Source organism: Neovison vison, chromosome 1 (genome assembly GCF_020171115.1).
Source record: "Neovison vison isolate M4711 chromosome 1, ASM_NN_V1, whole genome shotgun sequence".
Classification (NCBI taxonomy): domain Eukaryota; kingdom Metazoa; phylum Chordata; class Mammalia; order Carnivora; family Mustelidae; genus Neogale; species Neogale vison.
In genome coordinates, this window is record NC_058091.1 from 97,980,020 (window position 1) to 97,999,964 (window position 19,945).

General features: G+C 39.1%; 1 protein-coding gene across 12 annotated transcripts in view; it reads right to left on the reverse strand.

Moving 5' to 3' along the window:
• Window positions 1-19,945, reverse strand: part of PKHD1 (PKHD1 ciliary IPT domain containing fibrocystin/polyductin) — a 475,771-nt gene that overhangs the window by 241,944 nt on the left and 213,882 nt on the right. For all 12 annotated transcript variants that reach the window (XR_006385080.1, XM_044252662.1, XM_044252680.1 and 9 more), the window contains 4 exons: window positions 16,744-16,879; window positions 14,457-14,703; window positions 1,616-1,793; window positions 53-248 (listed from right to left, as the gene is read on the reverse strand). Coding sequence is in view for 11 of the 12 variants with exons in the window: in XM_044252662.1 (XP_044108597.1) it covers window positions 53-248; window positions 1,616-1,793; window positions 14,457-14,703; window positions 16,744-16,879 (757 nt within the window). In the remaining variant the exon portion in view is untranslated. The remainder of the gene's footprint in view (window positions 1-52; window positions 249-1,615; window positions 1,794-14,456; window positions 14,704-16,743; window positions 16,880-19,945) is intronic.

Below are 19,945 nucleotides of genomic sequence, written 5' to 3' on the forward strand. Positions count from 1 at the left end.
AGAGTGAATGGTGGCTTCCAACTATTCAACATTCTCATCCAATTATACTTACCCAGATAGGTGAGTTGCCTCAACTGGGTATTGAAGAACCAGTCACAACCTTGGTCCCGACCAGGTAACGGCAGAGATGGAAGGGACCGCCCCACCTGATTCCCACACCTTATAAGGATGTCAGGGTAAGGCCACAGGACCGTGTGCACCAGCAGGAGGTAGTTCCCAGGAATAAAGCTGCCAAACGTTGCTGAGTACTTGAAGTGAGAGAATAAAACAATAATTCTCATTGAATAAAGAAAGCTTTTGCCCGAAAAGAGCTACAAAGAATGTAGGTGGAGTACTTTAGAAATATGGCAGTTTACACTAGACTACTCTTCTTGTAGGAAATGGGCTTACTAAATCCACTCCCTGATAAATTCATAACCACACCTCCAGAATCATAGAACGTGAGGACTCAAAGACTCCATTGGTTTCTCTTGTTTAACAACCTCAAGTAACAGAGGAGAAAGCCCAGATGAGTAAGTTGACTTGTCCCAGTTCAAGCAGCTAGGAGGGCCAGAGCCAGATCTTAAATTCTTTTTCCATTTTTTCCCATAATTCAAAGAGGCAGGCAATGACAGGAAGTCCATCCATCTGTAACAGTAATAGCAGCACTGTTGGAGCATTTGGTTACATGCTCAAGTTCTATTCATAGCCAAGCATTCCATCCTCCAAGGACTCCCTGTGATTGTTATTATTACTGCCCCAATTTTACAGACAAGGAAGCTGAGGCAGGCGGAAGTTCAGTAACTTGCCCCACACCACAAAGCAGGGGAGTACTGAGCCAAGGTAGACACTAAGGTCTCCACCTCTACTCTCATCATTCTGATGACTTCAGCTTAAGGAAACTCCTCCCAATTCTCATGGGAACCTCAAAGGAAGGAAAGAACTCTCCTTTCTGAGGATAGTTGAGAGGGTCAAGGGAGCTTCTGCCTTGAACTATATCACACCTAAGACCCATTCTCATGACTTTAAGGAGAATGTGAAGGAAGAAAGAAATGCATTAAAAGGAAGAGGAGAAGCTTGAATAAATCCACTGGCTTGTCTTCCCCCCACCAAAAAAAATGCACCCACTTTCCACATGGCTGTTCCTATATTCAGGGCCCCTAACCATTTGACTCCAACCAAGTCCAATGAAGGTCCAGACCTTTATTTGCAAGTTAATCTTTGACCACAAGGTGGCAGTATGCAATGTAAAAATGCTTTGTTAAGACATTTTCTCTGGCTACAAACACTTTTCTAAGGGGTAAGTTGGTCCTTAACCCACAATTTAATAATGTAATTCTATAGAATGCTTAGGAGGTATTTTTCATTGTATTAACAAATTAAAATTTCAGGCAGAACAACTGTGTTATTCAAGACAAAATTCAAACAGATTCTAAAATTTCCTAGTTAAAAAAAACTAAAATAAAAATAACCGCCATAACTTATATTCAGATTACATTCATCGGACCAAAATGTTGTAGCAGTTTTCTTTATCAGCACCAGAAGATGCTAATTCCTGCAAATTGCTATTTCACAGATGGAAAGATAAGAGCTCCTGGGGAAAAAGATCATAGCTGTGAATGAATTCCTGGGTTACCTGAAGAGAGCTGTTGATCCAAGGGGTGTCAAACTGCAGTGAGTAAGTCTCTTGATCCAAGAGCAGAGCCATCCAGCCATAAAGGTTAGACAGTGTGTCATGTACATAATTGACAGTGGTTGTCTTATTTCTGCTGTCAGTCATGGTTAAATCATAAGAAACATCTGGAGCATTAGCTCTAAAAAAAATTTTTAAAAGAAAAAAAAGTGGGTGGTAAGTTACTTGTCTATTTTGGATCTAATCCACTCCTCTGCCATCCATGGTAAGTCATTTTCTCTTCTTTCCATCTATGTCTTGGGCCATCTTGTCTGTGTGTCTATAGAGGTTTAGCAATCACTGTGTGGGTCAAACAGCCCACGTGATAAGATGTCATTGGATCATTTGTCATTCCACTGATCTGGTGGGTTGAAGGTAGTAACCCTCAGATCTGAGACCACAGATAAATGCCATCTTAACGAGTTCATACAGGCCAGGACTCTCTACTACTATTTTAATAAAGAATTGTCCATGTCTGGAATTTTGCCATAGACCAATTTTATCAATATCAGAAAACATATTATGGGAAGCAAAGACTGACACCAAGAACCTAATATGTCTAGACTCTCAGAAGCCCACCCTCAACAGTCAGGCAGAAATGCCTTCAGCGGCCTTCCCTAGAATGAGGAGGTAACCTGGCTCCTCTCCCGCCCAGCACTCACTCCTACCACCACACCTGGTATCAGCATTTTTGTTTATTAGTATAGATTGTGAGATCTTTGAGTTAGAAATATTTTGTGCCTTCCAGTCTCCTCTACCCTGGCATAGGAACAGCACACAGTGGGCACTCCTACCATGTTTGTTCTGTGAAGGAAGAGGATGGATAAACTCTCTCTCAAGCAGCTGGTGCCCATTTCCTCATTTATGGAATACATTTCTAGAAGTGCATTTTAGCAAATGAGGAAACTGAGGCAGAGAATGACAAAAGCATGGTGTGAATGTCATAGGACAGAACTTGAAATGTATTAATTTCCACAAATTACATAACCCACCCCAGAAAGTGATTTTTAAGACTTCACTAGAACAAACAAAATTAGCCACATGCTAAGACCCTAAAAGAAAGTCAAAGTAGACAGAAAATAAAAGACCAAAAAAAAAAAAAAAAATCAATACACATTATGTCCTTCCCCCTTTGGTTTGGTTTTCCTGAGAATCTTTAACTGTGGCATTTTGCTGCAGGCAGATAATTAAATTCTCAAAGTAGAGGGAAATGAGAGGAAGGAGGATGTTGGGTTTTCAAAGTGAGGTGTGGCATGAGCATATCCAAAGCCAATTTACAATCCAGTGCAGTTTATAAAAAAGGAAATGGTTTTTAGCATGAAATTCTTGGGCACTATGGTCCAATGGGCAAAAACTGGAAATCTGTATCTGCATACACGAGGTGGATGCATTTGGGTAAATTACTGACCCTCTTTAAGCTTTCATTTCCTTTTTCAAAAAATAGAGGTAAATAGCATGTATCTTACATGCATGTAAAACTGTGAAATTCAGTAACCATACCAAGCCCAGTTAACATCTATCCACAGCTCATTTAAGAACAAACCTCAGGGGGTGCCTGGGTGGCTCAGTAGGTTAAGCATCTAACTCTGGGTTTGGGCTCAGGTCATGATCTCACGAGTCCTGAGATCTAGCCCAGAATTGGTTTCTGTGCTCAGTAGGGAGTCTACTTGAGATTGTCTCTGCATCTCCCCCAATTCACACATTCTCTCTCTCTCAAATAAATAAATAAATCTTAAAAAAAAAAAAAAGGAACAAACCTCAGATATGCCAGATTTGCCATTCTGTACTATTTATTTTAATGTTTACAATCTATCCATGATATTTGGTCATTTAACACACACTCAAAACCCTTGGTACAAATACAGTATTTGATATAAGCCTCTTGTAAGAATACATGCATTTCTTCCATTCATTAATTAATAAAATGAAAGGAATGAAAAAATCTTCAGGTCATTTGGGAATTAAAGAAAAAAAAAGCCTATTCTTTTCCCAGATTTCTTGATGCAACATTAACTTAACCTTTAGAAACTCTGGGATGGGATACTTTCTCTAATTGGGCTTGGGATACTTTTGCGTTTTTCATATGTGTATCAGGATTTACTCTGGAACTAAAGAACAATCCTAAACTCATATTCTTAGAGTCAGATGGACATGAGGGTTAAGTGTTCCAAATTCCAATACACTATAGGAATTCCCTCCACATTTCAGCCTGTCTCTTCTTCCAGTTATGGGCTGCCACATAGAAGACCACTCACACAGAAGACCATTGCATTTATGGCGCTTATTTTTACATTTGAATTTTTAGACAATCATTAGAAAGAGAAATTTTCTTCCTTGTATCTTCTATCCATTTGTCCTCAATCATCATGGTTCCCTTTTCCTCCAACTAAAACCACACGTCCCAGAGTCCCAGGAGATGATCCAGCACAATTTGGCCCAACTGATAAATTTTAAAATTAGCCTTCCAAGAAATAAATGCAAAACAAACATGTTAAAAAAAGATAAAGTTGGAACCAAGAAATACCAAAGAGGTCAATGGGTTGGCTAGCATTAGGTATCCCAATCAGTACGTGAAGTGGGACTCCTCAAAGTTCAGGGAATGAGTATTTCAGATCCTGAAAGTGTATCCTATCAGTTTTCACAGAAATATATGGGCCCAGGAAAATGAATCACAAGAACTAAATCCAGGAGAGACTCATAGATAAATCAAAATTCCCATTTAAAAATTCACAGTAAGAAATAGAGCTGCCTTTTGCATAGCAGGTAATTGTAACTATTTGTTGAATGAATGAGTGTCAAAATGGATGAATACACTCCAAATTCATACTTGGAAATGTTTTTCCCCAACAGGAAGTCTATGCGGAAAACTCATGAGGGTCAGGAGATTTCTTATAAACTTATCAATTGAAGAAGATAACCAATTTGATCATAAGTTATCAGAGCCTGATACAGTCAACTACCATATCAATAGGATATTTGTCATGAAGACTTCAACATTTATATATAAAGGTCAGAAAACCTCTCCTGGACACATATAAGCAATCTACACTACTAATGAGCCCTGGTTTAAAAAATGCTAAGGAAAAAATTAAAATTTAAAAAATGCTATGCTTTCCTTATGAACTGTTATTTTTTTAATCCCTATGAAGTGTTCTCAATTAAATCACTTTCACATTTTTTAAATATAGACCAAAAGATGTATTCAAATCCATCTGTCTACATTTTTTCCTCCAACCTATATTTTGTCATTTACATTGCCTTAGCAATCTGTTTGTCACTCTTTTAAGCTATCATACATGCCATCTTGAAAACTATGAAAATATTACCTCAGTATGTCACAATACAATCAACTGGATAGATAGTCCCAGAAATGCTCCTTAATTTTATCATTGTGACCCCAAGAATCCTCCAGGTCATTTTGACTAGACTTCATTGTTTCTCAAATTTCTATCAGCTTATAAATCAATTTTTAGGGAACAAATTCTCCTGGGTTCAGTTTCTATGGATTGTTGACTTAAATTATTGAAGGAGCCATTTTTTCAGACCATATGCCTCAGTTCCTAAAAGCTCTTATAAACATGACCCCCTCTTCGTATATTGTAAAACCACCTAAATGTTAACTTCATTCAGTTCTATTAGTCTCTGAGACTATCATTATCTTCCTTTTGAAGCCCTTCATCTTCCAAGCAGAATCCAGCAATCTGATGTTAACCCCCGATCAACCAGAGACCCACCATAGCACATTATGATCCTAACTTATCCTTTCTTCTTCCTTCTGCATGTATTGCCCTGACCCTATCAAGCCATGCTACCCATGTCAACTAAGGTTTATGTGGGATGCAGTTTTACAGATCTTCATGTGCAGCACCAGCTTTGTGTAATTCAATCCCAGTAGAGAAGGAGGTTATCAAAGAGGCCTTCATTACAGCTGGTAGTGGAAAAGGTGCATTCTGGAAAGAAAATTAAAATGTAAAAGACCCATGTCCCCGTAGGCAAGATGCCTTGTGCTGACCATCACCGGGGGCCAAAAATCCAAAGTCAAATCAACTCTTCTCCTTCTAGGCCACTGCCAGCAGTGACAATGGTGGGCTCTTCTGAAAAGTACCAAAAGAACATCAAGTCTCGAAGAACACCATGAAGAGAATTTACCAAACATAATGACTACAATTTTCGCTTGCCCTAAATAGCCACCAATTTCCCTGTGCCCTAAATAGCCACCAATCTCCCTCTCTTTACTGTTAATGAAGCAAAGGAGCACAAAAGTATTTCTAATTTGGAGGAGCCAAGGGAGTCTGCATGGGCCATTAGCAGCAGAGAGCTTCATTACTAGGGGAAGAAGTCTCTCCCTGAACTTCTCATGGCTTTATGTGCAAGAAATCAGGAGGCAACCAGTCCATTTTAAATGTTAACCCTTCCCTCTGCATCAGCAAGAGCTCTGTAGATAATCAAAAAGACCAAAAAAACACAAGCCTTTCCTTTTCTTTCCCTGTTCAAGGGGGTGCCTTAATTTTTTTTTTTTTTAAATAACTGAGCTTGTTTTTAGTTAAGGGAGGTTTTCCTTCAGAAAGACAACATTATCACTTGATAAAACTTCTTAGCCTAAGTATCAATTTAAGATACCAGTTGCATAAATAGTTATGTAATTTAGTGCCCATATACTGTGTGGAACTTTTGAATGCATACTGCCCACAAAGGATTTGTTAGGCAATCAACAATACCAATGAGAACAAATATTAACTCCCTGGTTTGTGTTTACCATTAGCTTACTTTTCCTGAGGGTCCATATCTCTGTGTATTAAGACAAACATTGCATTGAGCTCTAAATGCTCTCAATTCAGAACAATTGTGAAATAAACCCTTTATAATTACACATCTCCTAAGCCAAACACATCCTAGTAACTAGCTTTAAATGCTGTTACATTTCCAGAATATTAGTGCTTGCTGCCGTCACTCTCCTCTTTTACTGCACAAAGAGGATGGAATCAGAATTTCAAGCACAGCCAACAAATTTTTGTGGCACAGCCTCACTCAAACAACCTTTAAAATACCATGTGCTGGGACGCCTGGGTGGCGCAGTTGGTTAAACGACTGCCTCTGGCTCAGGGCGTGATCCTGGAGTCCCGGGATCGAGTCCCACATCAGGCTCCCAGCTCCATGGGGAGTCTGCTTCTCCCTCTGACCTTCTCCTCGCTCATGCTCTCTCTCACTGTCTCTCTCTCTCAAATAAATAAAATAAAATCTTAAAAAAAAAAATTTAAAAAAAAAAAAAAAATACCATGTGCTCATAACAAGTCCTTGTTAGAAAACCATAATCTTACCTCTGACCTGCCGGTACTATTTTCTATGTATCAATAATTTTTATGTCTCCTTATTGCTTAAGGAACACTTATAAATACTTCTCCTTCTGAGTAAGATACCTAAAAAGAGGAAGAAATCCACGACACTCAGTCTTTCCCCCAAATTTCTAACAATCCTTAAATTCACGTACAAAACAGAACTGGTAAGCAGAGAGGAAGACATATGATTTAATAATCCTTGTGTTTCTGACAGGCACACCCACACATCATTCCCCCCATGACTTAGCAGGTATCTCTCTCTGTGTTTATCTTTGTTCAGAGTTGGGTAAAGCAATAATAATTTATTGTAGAGAAATGCCAGAGTCAACCTAGTACCTCCTCAAAGATGGGGGTCTATAGTTTTGGCAGTACACTTGGGACAATACTTCTGGATTATTATATCTGAATCCATGAAGAGAAGCAATTGATGTCTAATGTCCTACCTAAGATAATCCTTTATACATGACTGTATCTCTTCCTCTTGATCTGTTGAATCCAGCTGGATGACTACTTCAGAACATGAGAATCTCACCATTGGAGTTGTGCCCTCAGAAGGCAAACAACTACGTCTCAGCGATACTGAAAAACAATTTTATGCATCGGGCAGGGAGTTAGATTAAGAAACACATCTTCCGGGGAGCCTGTGTGGCTCAGTGGGTTAAGCCTCTGCCTTCAGCTCAGGTCATGATCTCAGGGTCCTGAGTTCAAGCCCCACATCGGGCTCTCTGCTTAGCGGGAGCCTGCTTCCCCCACTCTCTCTGCCTGCCCCTCTGCCTACTTGTGATCTCTCTCTGTCAAATAAATAAATAAAATCTTAAAAAAGAAAAAGAAAGAAAGAAACTCATCTTCCCTTCTACACACACACTCACACACCCCCTCTGGTGCTATGACGGAGATGAATGACACCTACTCACTAGCTCTTCGCAATGTGTTCGGTGACAGCACGATGGGAGCCATGAATAGGTCATATAAGAATATCATCTCACAGAATTGGGCAAATACTACAAATCCTAGAGAGGTAGTTGTTAAATATGTACCGGCTCGCTACTGCGGCCCTTTATTATTCATGAAATTTAATAACCATGTAACATTGTTGATATTCCTCAATCTGGGGTCCATTTAGATCTTTTTCTACTTTCCTTCTGTAACTGTGATGACAAGATGGATAATACTTCTTGAAATTTTTCTGTCTCACGTTTTTTTTTAAGGACTGAAAAGATACCATTAGTGATGCTATGCCTTTATCCCTAGGAAAGAGAGTTAGGCGATTATTAAAGGAAAAGCTAGGACAAAATTTCCATTTGAACTCTTCTTTACTTTTGCTTTCACAGAGGCAGGGGGTGCCTCATACTTTGAACACTGACACATTAAGAGCAGTTACATAGGTAAAAACTGAACGCAAGCACTACAGGAGAGGATATTAAGCAAGATCTAAGAATCAAGGTGATCAACAAGAACATTAACCTTTTCTTTTCCAGAAGTAGGAAGAAAGAAATAGAAGGTATTAGAGCACAAGGAATCAAAGACTGTCCTGAATGACTCTATATTCTATGATTAGCTTCATGGGGGTGGGGGGAGGGTGCTGGATCGGTATAATGTCATGTGACCATGGGGAAGTATTCCTTATTTTTCAAGAATTAGATTAAGCAGCATTTGAACTTACTTAACTCCCTTGCCAGGCATTTGTTCCTCAGAAACATAAAATCTAGAGTACTCTATTCAATTAGTAGTATGTTCATATGTTGTTTTATTAATCACAGCTGTAAAATAGAGACTTTTTAAAGACAACATTTATTAAGTACTCACTATATGCCAGACAATGACCTTGTGAGATAAATACCATTATGTCCATTTTATTGATGTGAGACTTTATTCTTTAGTCTTTGAAAAATAATTTCAAATATATGCATGTGTCCTGACTATTTTATGTACATCCTAGAAACTTGGAGGGACTGGGTGGCCAACCTACAACATCTTATAAACTTTTCATTTCTCCCATGCTCAATATAGCCAACAATCAAAGAGAGACCAGGGTTTGATTTATTGATACTTGAATAAGTCTAAGACAACTGAAATACCTACAGAGTGTTCTAAACTACTACTGCTACTACTAATAATGACAATAATAATAATAATTCCCAGACAGTAATGGTGAGGGTTGAGGTCTTATTCTCTCCCATCACAACTGGTCCATTTGAAACCACCAGGGAAGGAAAGCAACTGTGAATGCTGACAAACTGCTAATTCAGTAGGGGTGGGATGGGGCAGAGTGAAGGAGTCAGCTATTGGAATACACCATCTGGTCAACTGGGAGTCTCAGGAAGCAAAAGCCCAGAGGATACTATAAAAGAACCTTCTTGTATCACATGTCCCTAGGAATTTTAGAAATAAAGACAGGATACTATCTCAATCTTGCATCTTCTAAACAAACGTGGAGTGCCATGAACTCCACACAAATACATCCTAACAGAGAAATGGACAGAAAGAACATGAGAGGAAAATCTGGGGGAGTCCACAATTTTTTTAATTATATTCATTTATTAAATACTAATTTAATTGAGTTGCTATGTGTTCAATATTGGGTACTGTAAATCAAACAAACAAATGAATACACCCCATCCTGGCTCTGCTTACCACCTACAAGAGATGGACAATTTATAGAGCTATACTGGAGCTTTGAGTATGGGGTAGAGCAAATATGTAGAGAGCTGGCACACAGCAGGGCTTCCAGAACCTATGTAGGAAACTCAGGGAAGCTTACACAAGAAAATGATCTTCATGCTGAGCTCATGGAAACTGAACCTTATCAATGGAAAGGCACAGAGAAGTTGAACATGGCTGAGAAATGGGATGCAGGGAAGGGAGGGGAGAGCACTGAGCAATAAGGTTGCAACTATAAACAGGGAGCAGGTCATGGAGGGCCTGCGAGACATGAAGAATATGGGACTCTCTTTGGAAGGCACTGGAAACTCTTAAAAAGTTCCAAGCAAGGGAAGGAATTCATGGCAAGACAAGATCTACATTCACAAAGATCAAGGATGAAGTCACAGCAAGGCAGCCAGCTAAGAGGCTATTGTGGTCCCACAGGTGAGAGGACTAGGAAGGGGAAGATGGGAAGGAGAGAAGTAGAAAGATGCAAAGATTTTTTTTTTTAATTTTATGAGAGAAAATAGACAGGACTTGGTCAGGGATATATGTGGGAAATAAGGTAAAAGATCAGTCAAGGGTGACTCCATGGTTGTGGTTTTGATAACTGAAGCATTCACCTGAACATTCAGGAATTCTCAATACCCAGAGAGCAAAGCCTATGGATAAAGAACTTAAATTCAGATTTGACAAATCAAGATTGAGGTGGCAAGTATACACACTAGTGGAAAACATTGCTGCTCAGTAGAAATATAATGCAAGTCACAAAGGCAAGCCACAGGTGTTAGCTTACATTTTATGGTAGCCACATTAAAGAAGTAACATAAAAGAGGTGAAATTAATCACAGTAATATATTTAACCCAATATATCCAAAATATTACTCCTTCAACATAATCAAAATAAATGAGTTATTGAGATATCTCATTCTTTTTCCTACTGCATCTGAGAAATATGGAGTATAATTGATACTTTAGCACATCTCAGTTGGGACTAGCCATATTTTAAGTGCTTGGTAGCTACATGTGACTAGTGACTACAATTTTGGACAGTGCAGATCCTAAGGGCAATTGGATAAATGGGTCTGCAATTTAGGAGCACGGTATAAACTAGAAGAAACAAATCTGGAAGCATCACTGTATGTTAACTGAAGTGGTGGAATAACCCTGATCATCTGGGAAGAGTATGACTTGAGAAGAAAAGAAAGTGCTTCACAGAACCCTAAGGAATGCTAGTATTTAATTTATTTTTTTCAGGCAATCTCTGCACCCAATGTAAGGCTTGAACTCACAACCCCGAGATCAAGAGTCACACATTCTACCAACTGAATCAGCCAGGTGCCCCAACATTAGCATTCAAGAGACAGGGAGAAGAACCTATAAAGGAGACGCAGAAGGAAACACAAAAAACTCTTGGTAATATTATCTTTGTTTCATGTAATTATTTCTATACAGAAGAAGATATCTATCTAAATTGGGGGGAAATCCATAAATCAATGAATTATGTGAAGCATGTTGTCATTATGGGATCTCTGGAGAAATACGGTCATGGACATATTTTTCTGAAATAAGGTCCTGACTTACACAATAGGGCTACGGCCGCCCGCTCCCCTTCCCCCCCCATCTTATCGGGAAGGATAGAGTCGGTAGAATGACACTTGTAGTAACAGGAGCTGGGACACTGTGAGGAATACCTGTGGCTCCTACAGGAAGAAAATGTTTTTACCATGGCTGAGTGAGAGAGAAAAGATAAACAGCACTCATACAGATCAAGCACATTGCCATTTTAAAACAAAACATGAACTAGACTCTGTCTTGCAGAAGACGGGAATTTTTCTTCACCTAAGTATTAAATATTATTACCCAACTTCGAATACTCCAACTATTACAGTTGGAGTCAGAAGGATGCTATAAACAGGCAATGCCACAAATATGGGTACACATCAGACCTAAATAAGGTACTGAGGGACAGATACAGAAGGTCTCCAGTGTCAAACAAAGAACTCACAGTGAAATTGGACCATAGCGGGGGCTCTCCCAGAAAGAAATCTCACTCCAACCACTTGGTTGTTAGCAAAGGGGGGAACGGATGCCTTGTTTATGCAGCTCTGTGAGGCCTCACACCCTGCCCTTGGGGGGCCTCGTGCTGGGGAAGGGAGGTAAGAGCTGAAAGTGAAGACAGCAGGGTGCTTGCGCCATATCCGATCTCCATCAACACACAACCCCAAAAGACCATGACTGTGGGAGCTTTGTAAATCAACTCTTAGGGTGCTTGCTCCAGGGCAAATAGCACAACAAATTAATCCTTTCTCCATGAAATGCAGCAAAGTTTGTATCTATGCTGAATTCAAATTGCTCATTAGCTCTGACATGTTTCTAATGAGGTTATAATGCTCTGGGACAGAGATCAAGTCACTGAGCACAAAGAGCTAGAGATAGAATCATAGAAAAATAAAGTTGAAAGGACCTTAGAGCAGTGCTTCTAAAACTTGAATATCAGTCACCTAGAGATTCTGATTCAGGAAGTCTGGGATGGAGTCTGAGATGCCCCACATCAAAGGAGCTCCCCCATAATGCTCATACACTCTGATTAGCAAGGCCCAAGGGATAATGTCACCCAAGGATCTGTCACCTTTTCCTAGAGGTAAAGATGCTAGGGCCAAGAGACTTATCATCGGGAGTGTGCAGCAAATTCCCTGAGGATTATTTTGGGATAGCTGAGCATTTGTCCATAGACCTGTAGGTCCACCTGAAGTTTTTAAAAATAGAAGTGTAGGGAGTAGGGTGGCCAGCCATCCTGGTTTCCTCAAGGCTGGCATATGAGATTTTCTATCTTAATGTCAGCCAAACCAAGACAAGTCTTTCATCCTAATAGAACCCCTTTGACTCTCCTCACAATATTATATAAGGACTATTATTATTTTTACCTTGTCAGTCCCTGAGTGCTGGGATCATGACCTACTGCTAAGGTAAGCACGTAAGTATCCAGTTCTGAAGTTCTCTAAGAACAGATGCTTTGACAAGGTTACATCTGCAGAGCCTTTTACCACCACATCACTAATTACCTTTCATTTTTAATTTTAATTTATTTTTATTTAAGTAGAGCTGGTACATAATGTTACATTAGTTTCAAATGTATAACATAGTGATTCGACAACTCTATACGTTATTTTCACCTTGGGTGCAGCTGTCATCTACCATCATACAATGCTATCAGAATACCACTGACATGTTCCCTGTGCTGTACTTTTTATTCCCATGATTTACTCATTCTATACCTGGAAGCCTATGCCTCCTAGTTCCCTGCTAAGTCACTTTCTAAGAGACAGACTGCAGCTTTCAAAGTAGGGCATAAAAAAGGAGTATCAAGAACACAGAGGAGTAAATATACAAGCATATCATGTTCTTTTTAATGACACAGATCTATTTTAATTTTCCCCCATTTGAAAACAAAAAGTATCTAAGAAATAAACCACTAACTTCTATAAGTCTCAGAGATTCACTAACAATATCTTTGGTAAAATCACTAAAATAACAGTAATACTCAGGATGAATCCCTGATATTGAAAATAAAGAGGATACTGTACACAGTGGAAAATGATTAGAAATGAAAACCTCTCTCCACATTGTTATTTTGCTCACTAGAATTAGGCCCCTTAACATCTGGAAGAAGAATAAATAGTTGAGAAAGCAAAAGTGGAAAGTTTTCAGACTAGTCAATGCTGGAGTGTATTGCTATGGCTTCTAAAAGAGAATGTCAGGGGGCACCTGGGTGGCTCAGTGGGTTAAAACCTCTGCCTTCAGCTCAGGTCATGATCCCAGGGTCCTGGGATCAAGCCCCACATCGGGCTCTCTGCTCTGCAGGAGGCCTGCTTCTCTTCCTCTCTCTCTGCCTGCCTTTCTGCCTACTTGTGATCTCTCTGTCAAATAAATAAAATATAAAAAAAACTTTTAAAAGAGAATGTCAGGATACTGATTCTATACGCAATCAAAATGCAGACTTTGCACAGTCCGATCCCATTGATTTACCATGGCGTTTACCTGGTTAAATAAAATGCCATCATAGCCTGGCTGAATCACTTGACTTAATATTCATGCAGTTAGGACACTTGAAACAATGGAAGGAAAGAAGTGTGGCTAAAGATATGCAATGCATTTGAAATAGGTAAAAGATAGAACCCTAGACACTCAGCAATCATTACCTGGAAATTAAAGAGGGCAGAAGCAATCCTATTATGCATTATAAACAGCCTAGCTCCTGACTTAATGGTGGTTTGACTAGCATAACCAAGGAATCCTTGCTCCAGTATTAATAGGAAATGTATTGTACGGATCCAATAGTTCATGAAATTAACAAGGAAAATGAACTGGAGTGGAGCAACTTTGCAAGTAATAGGAAGGCATCAGCAATTGCTTCCCCAGAGCATATTGAACACTTAAAAAGAGCTTGGGAAGAGTACATGTATATAAATGAGAATGGACATTATTGGAATTTTTTTAATAATACTTCTAATTTAAATATTTCCCAAATTCCCCATTGGTTGCAGGTCTTTCCAAGATGCAGCCATTTGCCCAAAATGTCAAAAAGAGGTCAAGGGCTATGGGATCTTGCCCATTGATACTGAAAGTTAGCTGCCATTTGAATCAGCCTAAAATAACCATTAAACTTATGATTTGACAGCTGTCAAAAATATGCCCGAATCATTTTTATGGAACTAAATATTTCTAATAAAATCTTAAAAAGTTGCCCTTCTATAAAGCCCAACAGCTTGAACAAAACATGCATGCTCATTGGCAAGCTGAAAAGTATGGTGAAGTCAACTTACAAACCAATAGACATTCGATGAAAGAGAACATCTTCCCCACAGACGCTGCCATGAACAATCTGACTGAAGCTTTCATTGGCTAAACAAGAAGCTGGAAGGGCTTCCATACAAGCAAGAATATGACTTCTGTTTTTCCCAGACAGAGACCCATCCAAGTCTTCCAAAATTGCTGCATGAGGAAATGGAAATGCTACTAAGTTTGGAGAGTTTATAAATTTCAATTGGTTGGTCTTCACAGTAAATCCACCTATAAATTGGAAAATGGAAAGACCGTTACACAGGGCACAAAACACTATTATAACAAATGACAGCTGAATTCATTGGAATGTTTTCAGTACTTTATACTGCGTGTGTACACAGTTACGATGCCCTTGGTTATTTATTCAAGGAAAAAAATCATGAGTGTTTGCTGTGTGCTGGGCTCTGTGGTGTGTTCTAGGGACATGGAGGGAAACAAGGGCAGGATTGGCCTTGCCTTCATGCAGCCTTATTCTAGGGCAGTGAATCTCAGCCAGGGTAGGTTTGCCCTCTAGAAGACATTTGGCAATGTTTGGAACAATGGTTGGCAGTCACCCTCAAAAGCAACATTCAATCAACTGTGTGGGGAAAGAGCAAGTACTTTTAAGTACTTGCGGTAGGACTACACTGTTCGCAGTCTTTCTCTCACCCTGCCTACCTGCGATTCATCAATACGGCTGCTGGTCCAGCTGCCCAGACCTTCTAATTCCCAGACCCCCATCATTAAAATGTAACAACTGAGTATACACAGGACCTCAGTACATATGCTATTATATTTCTGTGTCATGTATATTATAAAATATACCCAAGAGGAAAATAAAAAGGGTAAGATACAAATAATTAGTGGCCTTGATGTTTTCATTCCAGATCCCAGTAGAATCCATGCAGTGAGTTAAGCCATGCATTCCAGACTCCAGGATTCCATCCTTTGCAATTTCTATAGTTGATCAACTACCGCAACCACCCACACTCTACCATTCGGTCCTACTGGAATTTCAATTTTTGCATATGTTGTTCCTAATTCCTAGAAACTTTCCTCTGCCTACGCCCCTTTGCAAATTTCTATTTGTCTTTCAAAGCCCTGCTCAAGGGACACCTCTACAAACTCTTGCCTGACCCCTTTCTTGTTGCCTTCACTGACCTTGTTTAGTCCTCTAGGATTGTACTCATCACATTTACTGACTTAACATTTATTTTTGTGCCTAGATCGAGAGCTCCTGCAAGGGAAGAATGATGTGTTTTTTCATCTTTGTATGTCCCAGTTCCTCAGACAGACCTGGGAATGAACCGTTTTTAAGCAAATGAAAGAGATAACTTAGCCCAGATCATTCAGTGAGAAGAGATTCGAGGTCATGAGGAATAGTATGCTTTTCTTCAGTGTCTTATGAATGATATGAAATAGGGAAGCTATTAAAGAACTGAGGGATTGTAATTTGAAGGGAATGCCATAAGGCATTTTTTATTCCTATGATTATTTCTATAATCTTAAACTCAAATGCCACCCAAATAAAAACAATGTTTGACTCTGCCTATACAGAAAAAAGAAAAAAAAAAAAGTAAAGTGGAGACTTGCTGATTATTCATTTAATTAAAAAAACAAACAATTATCTAAATTGGTGATTCAAACCACAAGAGCATATTTACTTGAATTACTTGGTTTGGCTGTTTACAATGATCAAATCAACTAGATTGCTTTCTACTTCTTTTCACCTTGGCCCATGAGTCCTCCAAGGTATTTCTCACCACCTCAGAGATGTGGTTAACAAGTGAACGAGAATTCCTATGGTTCTCTTTGTGTCTACAACAAGCCTTAGGCTGTTGAAAACATAAAGTACTGAATTCTGGCTCTTTGAGGAAAGATTGCATGTGTGTTAATTTATACCCGTATGTCTATCCACCCAACTCCATTTATTCAATCAATAAACTGCCCAGTAGGCACCAAGCTGCTGGGTACTAATGATAAACCTCTGAACAGGAGAGACCCAGTCCCTGCCTTTATGAAGCTCAGAGTCCAATAGAGACATGGAACCGTAAAGATGGAGGATGGCAGATGCCATCATAGGGAAAGAATGGGGGAGGAGGGGTGGCTACAAGAGTCACACTGGGGGCACCTGGCCTCCTCTGGGATTTCTTTCAGGAGATCAGAGCAGCAGTTTCTACTGATGCAATCTTATACTGAAAGAAATCATAAAGGATTTATCGCTATTTATTGCATTTACTTGAATGTTGGCCTTCTTTAGTGCCTGTCTTACCTCTTCAAACAACTTACCCTGTCCCCGGGAACAGCCCGCACAGGTCCTGATGGCCACGCAGTCAGTGAGCTCAAAATTAACAAAGGTTGTGTTAGATATTACCAGTTCCCGTCTTTTGGGAGTTTTGATCCCAGCTGACATACACAGGCTTCCCTGTGATTTAGAAAGAGAAAAAAAGAAGAAGAGAACTGGTCACGTGAAATACAATTAGTAATGCACAAAAACAAGAGAGTAAGACAAGCTACAGAGTGGGAAGAAATATTTATGAATCCCAAAAATGACAAAGGATCACAAAAGGATGCACTACACACACATTAGAATGATTAAATAAAAAATAGTGATGATAATTGTCTTTCACTGATATGAGGAATTTGAGAGGCAAAGTGGGGGGTTTGGGGAGTAGGGAGGGAAAAAATGAAACAAGATGGGATTGGGAGTGAAACAAACCATAAAAGACTCTTAATCTCATAAAACAAACTGAGGGTTGCTGGGGGGAGGGGTGGTATGGAGAGGGTGGTTGGGTTATGGACATTAGGGAGGGTATGTGATATGGTGAGTGCTGTGAAGTGTGTAAGCCTGACGATTCACATACCTGTACTCCTGGGGCAAACAATACATTATATATTAATGAAAATAATTAATAAAAAAGATTTAAAATTAAATTAAATTTAAAAAAATAATGATGATAACAAGTGCTGATAATTTCCATAGTGGCCACTGTCACTATGGAATATAGGTTGGCACTTTCTTATCAAGTTAAACAAACTCTTAACATACGACCGAGCAATTCAACTCCTAGGTAAATAAAAATTTATGTTCATACAAAAACCTTGCACAAATGATTATGACAGTTCCATTTGTAATCACCCAATCTGGAAACAACCCAAATGTCTTTAAACAAATGAATAGACTAAACACACTGTGGTACATCCATAGAATGGAATACAACCCAACAATAATAAAGTATAAAAGCCTGCTTCTTGCAACAAGTTAGGTAAATTCCAAAGGCATTTGATAGCAGAAGTCAGTCTCACAAAGTTGCATGCTATCTGATTCCATCTAGATGATTATTCAGAAGAGAAAACTATAGTGACAGACAATGAATTAGAGATACCCTGGGGCAGGGCTAGGCTTGAGAAGAGGACATGGCTGCAAAGATAGAGTCTGAGACAGTTTTTTTGGATTAAAACAACTGTTTTGTTTTATCTTCATTATGGTGGTAATGGTGGTGTCTGCACTAATGGTTACACTATTCTACACACATGCTTAAATCACAGAATGGTACATCAGAAAAAATCAGTTTTACTATATGTTAAAATAAAAAATAAAAATTAGAAAATCTAAAAAGAAACAAAAACTGCTTCCACTATTCCCCACAAAATCTCTTGAACAAATTCCATCCAATCAAGTTGTTAGTTTTTTACTCTTCTACTCTTAAAAATAATTGTATGCCTGAGAATCACCAGAAACTTATCAGGGCCCACCACCATGAAAGATAGTGCTGAAAAGAAAGAAGAAAAGCAAACCAGTGGAGACAAAGCCAGTATAGAAATCAGAAGAACACTTAAAACACCAACATTTAAAACTTCAGGGAAGTAAATATACTATACCCACAAAACAAGAAGCCCCCAAAGAGATTTTTCAGTAAAAGAAAAAAAGAACAAAAATGAAAGAACAGAGATAATCAATTATATAAGAAAAAAATTGAAGAACTACCCCTGAAAATAGAATAAAAAGACAGGTGACAAATCAGAGAGAATGTTAAGAAAAGCAGAAAAGAAATCAAGGAGGCTCAATCTCAAAATAATAATACAGAAGGAAGGAAGGAAGGAAGGAAGGAAGGAATATGAGGAGAGAATTATCAAACAAATGACTGAAGAAAACATCCCAGAAGGGAAAGATGGGTTTTCTAAACTGCCAAGCCCCATCCAGTGCCTGACACAGTCATTAGAGCAAAAAAGCTACATGAGGACATCATTCTGAAACTGCAAAATACTAGGGACAGGATTCTGAAAACTTCCAAAGAAGAAAACCTAAAAGTTAAATAACAGACCTAGAATCAGAGTATCTTAAAATATTCAACATCAGTGCTAGAAGCTAGGAGACAATGGAGTATTGTCTTCAAACTGTCAATGCAAGGGGTTGGGGGTGGGGCACCTGGGTGGTTCAATCAGTTAAGCTTCTGCCTTTACCTCAGGTCATGAACCCAAGGTCCTGGGATGGAGCCCCACTTAGGGTTTTCCTCTCAGTGGGGAACCTGCTTCTCCCTTCCCCTCTGCCTGCTACTCCCTCTGCTCTCTCTGTCTCTATCAAATAAATAACTAAAATCTTTAAAAAACAACAACAACAACAACAAAAACAAATTGTCAAGGCAAAATGAACTCCAACCTGCTATTCCATAACTGACAACCTATAAATAAGGGGATCCCCATTGGTAGCTCAAAATATTTACCTTTTGTAGACCCCTACTTGGTTAAGAAGATTACTATAGGCTATATTCTAATAAAATGAGGAATTAATCAGAAAGGAGGAAAATGTGGGAATTAGGAACAAGAGCCCCAATACTAGGACGACATGCAGGAAAATTCTAGGATGTTAGTCAAGAGAAATTTCAGGGTACAGTTATGAAACCCTTCTCCAAAACTGCTGGCGCAAGTGTAAACACTTGGAATTGTTGTCTGGCATTATTTGCTAAAGCTGAAAGGATATCCTCTGAGCCAGCAATTTTATAATTTGGCATAAATTCAAAAGAAGAACATGCGCATGAACACGAGACATATAGAAGAGTGTTCATGACATCATTACTGGCAGTAGCCCAAAACTAAAAACAATCAAATGTCCATCAATACCAACATGCCTTTAAAAAACTGTGGTATATTGGGATGCCTGGGTGGCTCAGTTGGTTAAGCATCTGCCTTCAGCTCAGGTCATGATCTCAAGGTCCTGGGATCGAGTCCCGCATCAGGCTCCCTGCTCAGAGGCTGCTTCTCCCTCTCCACCCTCTCCTCCCCACTTATGCTCTCTCTCGCTATCTCTGCTTCTCTCTCTCTCAAATAAATAAAATCTTCAAAAAAAAAAAAAAAAAAAAACCTGTGTATAGTCATGAAGTGAAATACTACATAGTGATTGGGAAAACAAATTATTTCAACATATAAAAAATATAAAAACATACATGAATGTTACAGATATAATGTTGTGCCAGAGAAGCCAGGCACAAAT